Below are 6,000 nucleotides of genomic sequence, written 5' to 3'. Positions count from 1 at the left end.
CCCTCCCCCCAAAAAATTGCTTAAATAATTGAGGGGGGGATAAGCAATTTCTATAAACAAACTCTCTTGTGCCTGACCTGTTTTTTCCTCCCCACAATGTAGAGATTGGAGTGAAAGGGATTACAAAAGAGTAAGCAAGTACACAATGGGGAATATATCAGACTGTTTGCACAATGTGCTTGCTCCCAGCGCTGAGCATGCTTGTGGCGGTCAGCAACATTGAATTCATTTTGATACGTATTACTCATTTTTAACAGAAATGAGTTGTAACCTTACATGAAACAAATAAATTAGTATTCACTGCAACAACTATTCCCTCAGGTTCCTATATACCTGTACTTTTTAGAAGCAAATCCTATTGAACTCAATAGGTTTTCTGAACAGCTTACTCTCTTCTAATCTCCTTTTCTCTAATGAAGGTAAACATAAACTTTAATTCTCTTACTAATCATGCCAGCATTTGGGTGAGCTTTTCAAAATATGGAGGAGTGGGAAAGGAAAGCACAGTTGCAGTCACATGATTTCCCATATAGGGAAAAATTATTTATTTAATGACAGAGTTGCTGGTTCCAATTGTGGTTGCTAAATGAGGACCACCTGTATATAACAAGCAGGTGATTATCACTGACTTCAGCAGCTTCCACAAATCTAATATTTGTTTTAACTTTAAGCAAATATATAAACACTCACTTACACCTTGGTAGGGGTAATAATGATATGAAAAGCTGGATTTTTGTTAAATCAATTGCAATTCTGAATTTTTGTGTCAATAAGATCCAGATTTCCATACAGTTTTCTATTTTTAACAGAAATGAGTTATAACCTTACATGAAACAAATACATTAGCATTCACCGCAACAACTATTCCCTCAGGTTCGTATATATCTGTACTTTTTAGAAGCAAATCCTATTGAACTCAAAAGGTTTTCTGAACAGCTTATATACAAACAACTGGACACTGTCTGTAGATCCTGCAAATAAACATTTCATTGATAAAACATCTGCTTGTTTCATTTTATATGCTAAGTGAACATTTAGTTCGTATTCTGTACAACACGTTAGAACTGAATTAAATCAGCAGTGTCAATACTACATAGATGTTTATTACAGCTTCTTATTAAATCTTCAAGAAATGCAGAATGGTATATTGGATTTTAAAAAATTATTCTAGTAGAGGAGTGATGACATTTTGTTGGTTTATGGTTTACATTTAAGTATTTTTATGCCTATAACATAATTATCAAATTATGTAACAAACCTTTCATTGACTATATCTGTACTCTATTTCTTTAGCTAGAATGTATCTAATTTAAGAATTGGGAATGGAGTATGCACCAATTTTCAATTTTAGGTAGAAAGTTTTTTTAAAAAAAGTAAACATGATTATATTTACTTGGGAGCATGTCCCACTTAGGCACAGAGAGAATTGCACTGAAAAAGATTCATATTTGATAAATGTTCACATTTTTGAAAGAAATCCAGAAACCACTTATCGTTGCACCATATGTTTTCAGTTTAATGCAAAAGAGTTTTTGCCAATGCTGGCATCTCCTCCAATTCTTCTCTTTGCATTCATCTTTTTTTTTAATTACCTGTGGCGGAAGTGAGGATCTATTTGCCAACTTTGTTTCCTTTCCATTCTAGATGCTACACCTCACAGACCATATCTCATTCAGCCCTCTCTTCTGAGCAGACAGTGCCAGGATTGGCTATTAGTAAAATTAAATTAACTGCATTTAGTGTGGTGTATAAAAGGTATTATGCAATTTTAGAGGAACAGGTGAGCAGGATTCTTTAATGATTGGGAGCTGGGCAGCAGCTGCAGCGCTATCAAAATTTGCAGCATTCCCCCCCCCCCTTAATGGAATTAGGGAAAAGAATATTTTCTCAGGCATTAAAAAACAAAACCCAAGTGGCAGAATCTGTTTTTTTAAGGCAACATTTGACTTTTACCCACACCCACTCCTATTATTTCATCGGGCTAATTTTTTTACGATGAAAGCCCGAGGGCATCCGTTACTTTTGTGGTTGGTTGTTATTTTTGAAAGCTTAGATGCTGTAATACTAGAGCCGGCACATTCTCCTCCTTAGTGATAGCAGCTGTCGGTATATGGGGGGTTGGGGTTGGCGATGCCTGAAGAAGAAGAAGAAGGGGGAAAAACTGTGGTACAACCGAGGGGCTTGCACGGCTCATTGGCTCTGTGGTAGCGGTACCCTTTGTCGCCGCCGTCGCCTTTGGCGTTGGAGAGCGAAATGGAGGTGCAAAATCAGGCGGGGTGTGGGAAAAGAAAACGAGGGACAGGCGGGGCTGAAACATAAGGTCTGCAGATCACCGCATGCATTAACTCACACCCGGCGCCTGAGCCGCCTTCAGCTGCCGCTATTCCCGCCTCGCTACAGTGCCCAACCAGCGTCGTCAACTCCCGCCTCCCGCTTATAGCATGAGGAGGGGAAAAATTGCCCCGAGAGCGCCGTCCCCCTAGGGCTGAAGAGCAGAGAGCACAGAAGGCAAGGTGGATTATTACATGCCTGCATTTCTCTAGTTCTCAATCTCGGAGGAGGAGGAAGAAGGGGGGGGATAACAAACCAAAACAACAACAAAAAACCTGCGAGGGGGAAAAAAGGGAGAAAAGAATTGCCAAGCCTGCTCAGGAAGGATCTTTCTCTCTCCCCCCCCGCCCCCTCCCCAACTCAGTTTCTGGCTTGTCGCCCGGGGATCGAACTGCCCTTGGAAATTTATGAGCAGCAAAAGAAGCCACGAGCTATGGCAATCCGTTGAAGAGCCGTAGCTGTCCCCCGCCTCTGTTGAAAGGCAGGCTAAGGAGACCCCTGCACACACGCACGCCCTCTCCCGGAGCCCGCCAGGGGCCAGCCGCGCCAATGCCGACCCGCACCCGCAAGTCCTCGGGCGCAATGAGGCAGCCGCTCGCCGCCCAAGGTTGACGCTGTGGCGGCGGCTTTTCCTCTGCTTGGGGGGCTCCTTCGCATCTTCCTCCTGCTGCTGCTGCTGTTGTCAAAGGAGGGCGCCGGCGGTTAGGCGCGGAGCCGGCTAGGAGGCATGAAGGGCGCTACGGTGGAGCTGGCGCTGTAATTCCCCGCTGGGCTGGCTCTTCTTTGGGCTTCTTGGCAGGAGAAGGGAGCGCCCGACGAGCTCTGCCCAGCGATGCCTTTGTGCGATGCCCGCTCCTTGCTGAGGAGACGAATCGGCGCCCGAAGGCGGCTGCTGCCCGTCTGACCGACTGCGGCTACTTTGCGCGGCGACCAGCCTGTTTTCCTCTCCTCCGGGCCACCTTTCTGAACTTCCAGGGATGGCCGGTTGATGTGCCCAGGAAGGTAACGCCGAATGGGGCTTCTCTAACGCGGGCTCGTCCTTGCTCCGAGCGGGAAGGAGCATCCCGGAAGGCTTGCCCTCTCGAGCAAAAGGCAAGCAGGCTGGTTGGCCCCGAAGAACCAGGAGAATTTTGAAAACCGGGGGAGGGAGGGAGCTCCAAAGTTAAAGAGGGAAGGGGAGAAGGGGGGGAGGAAAGAGGGAAGAGAGAGAACAGAAGGGAGGGGCAGGGTTAGAAGGGAAAGGTGAAGCACCATTTCTCACCTCTGGCACACTGCATGTTGGAGACTCTGGCTGCCTTCTTGGTCTTGGAGACCCTGGCCGCCCTCTTGGTATTATGTCTGCACTTCGAAGGAAATTTGGGGACGATTATCAAGTAGTGACCACCTCGTCCAGTGGGTCAGGCTTCCACCAGCAGCAAGGCTCGGCCCACAAGAAAAAGCGCCAGAGGTTTGTGGACAAGAATGGCAGGTGTAACGTGCAGCATGGCAACCTGGGCAGCGAGACAAGCCGCTATCTGTCGGACTTGTTCACCACCTTGGTGGACCTCAAGTGGCGCTGGAACCTTTTCATCTTTATCCTCACCTACACCGTGGCCTGGCTTTTCATGGCCTCCATGTGGTGGGTCATCGCCTACATACGGGGTGACTTGAACAGAGCCCACGATGAGAAATATACCCCGTGTGTTGCCAACGTCTACAACTTCCCCTCTGCCTTCCTCTTCTTCATAGAGACAGAGGCTACAATTGGGTATGGCTACAGATACATTACAGACAAATGCCCGGAGGGCATCATCCTCTTTCTTTTCCAGTCCATCTTGGGCTCCATTGTGGATGCTTTTCTTATAGGCTGTATGTTTATCAAGATGTCCCAACCTAAAAAACGGGCGGAGACACTGATGTTTAGCGAACATGCTGCCATATCCATGAGGGATGGCAAACTCACCCTCATGTTCAGGGTGGGCAACCTTCGCAACAGCCACATGGTCTCTGCACAAATCCGCTGCAAACTTCTCAAAGTAAGTTCAAGCTTTCTTGCCTTCAGTTCCAATCATATTGACTATTCATCTTTTCTTCATTTTTGTTTTCCAGTTTAAAGGTGCATGGTTCAATACCTTTCTTAACAGGATTTCAGTTAAATTACATACAGTACATGCTTTTCTAACTGCCACCTCATTTTAAAGGGTTTTTTTTAAATTAAAAAATAGAAATGTTAGGAAGCACAAATGAATAAGGTAGGATAGTTGTCAGGAACATTACACAATTCTATGATTGAGGCTGGGTGCAAGGACAAGTTTGATTTTCTTCCCTATATTTTTCAGAGAACTCTTTACCATATTTCTTGTGCTTGAGTTTTATATTTTCATAGTATTTGCATTGCTATTTCCTATAAGGTAATGTCTCCCGATGTGCATCTTTCTATGATTCATTTTTCCTTAATCTGTTGCATGCTTCCCTTCTATTTTCTTTTTTAAAATCATGGTTTCCTGCATCTGTGACTCAGTTCCCTTCTTTTTCATTACAGTAGCATTTCCTCAAACTGCTAATGAATTGAAGTTAATTTTTTTATGTAGTCCCCAGCCTTTAAATTAAAACTTTCTTCATATTTCTGGTTTCTGAATTATAGTCTGAAATACAATAATTTTACCAGCACAAGTTGTCTTTTTAAATTCTTGATTAAACCACTTGTACTTATTTCTTTTTGCAAAAATCTGTTTTAACAGTACTATTCATCTCCTTTTGTAAATAAAAGGGAAAAGTCATTGCCTTCAATGGTGTACAGATTGGTGCTGTTTAAATGAACATGACTTTTTAAGGATCAGCTATTCCATTGGAAATATTGATCATGAAGTGTGTAGGCAGTATGACTGAAGTACTTAGTTCTTTTAAGTTCTGTACAGTACATATATTTCTTAAGGTTCAGTATAGTGGACCTTATATTTCTTTCAAGAGCCAGTAAGTTTTAAGTTTAAACATTATTTTGATTGCTGAGATAAACTTGATTCTTAGTCTAAATGTGATCAAATGATATAGTCTCCTGAGTGGCTATTATGTACAGTTTATATAAAGTGCTGTACAGATCTATCACCTGTTGAAACTTGTGTTATAGGTCATAGGTATAATTGTTTAAAAGTAAAACGTTTTAGCAAGGCCAGTTGAGGTTTCAGCTTTGCTGAAACACAATGCTGCCTTATCTCCTGGTTGTGAGGACAACTCTGTGGGTTGACATGCTCCTCCTTCCTGCTGATACATAGGAGATAAATTCTTCTCTTACTTGGAAACACCAGATTGTGTTTTGCAATGATGCCAGCTTCAAACTGCTTTAGACTATACATGGTTAATGTTAACACTGGTGGATATGCTGCTGTGGAAAAAGAGTTTTAAACTAACAAAAAACCACAAATTTTCATTGCAGTTTTGTCACATAGATTATGTTTTCATATTGTAGTATGAAAAATACATTGAGGGGAACCTGGTGTTTCCTCTCTCTTGTTATTACTGTAGTTTTTCTGATTTTTGAAGACCATTGTACTGGAAGATTCTTTTAATAAGCTAAAAAACTGTCTTATGCAGAGAAACTCCCTTAGAAATCATAAGAATTCTGGTTGAAACTTACTACATTGTTACTATTTTAAATTAGGGCAAATTCTTTAAGTTAATTCTTTAATTAAC

At 42.6% G+C, this 6,000-nt stretch overlaps 1 protein-coding gene across 1 annotated transcript in view; it reads left to right on the top strand.

The window, feature by feature from the left end:
* The first annotated feature begins 3,665 nt into the window (after positions 1-3,665).
* Positions 3,666-6,000, top strand: part of KCNJ3 (potassium inwardly rectifying channel subfamily J member 3) — a 126,300-nt gene continuing 123,965 nt past the window's right edge. Inside the window, exon 1 of the mRNA XM_032223285.1 lies at positions 3,666-4,346. Within this exon, the coding sequence (XP_032079176.1) occupies positions 3,666-4,346 (681 nt within the window). The remainder of the gene's footprint in view (positions 4,347-6,000) is intronic.

This window comes from Thamnophis elegans, chromosome 1, assembly GCF_009769535.1.
Source record: "Thamnophis elegans isolate rThaEle1 chromosome 1, rThaEle1.pri, whole genome shotgun sequence".
NCBI lineage: Eukaryota > Metazoa > Chordata > Lepidosauria > Squamata > Colubridae > Thamnophis > Thamnophis elegans.
The sequence above is the reverse complement of the archived record's forward strand: the minus strand, read 5'-3'. Positions and strand labels throughout refer to the sequence as shown.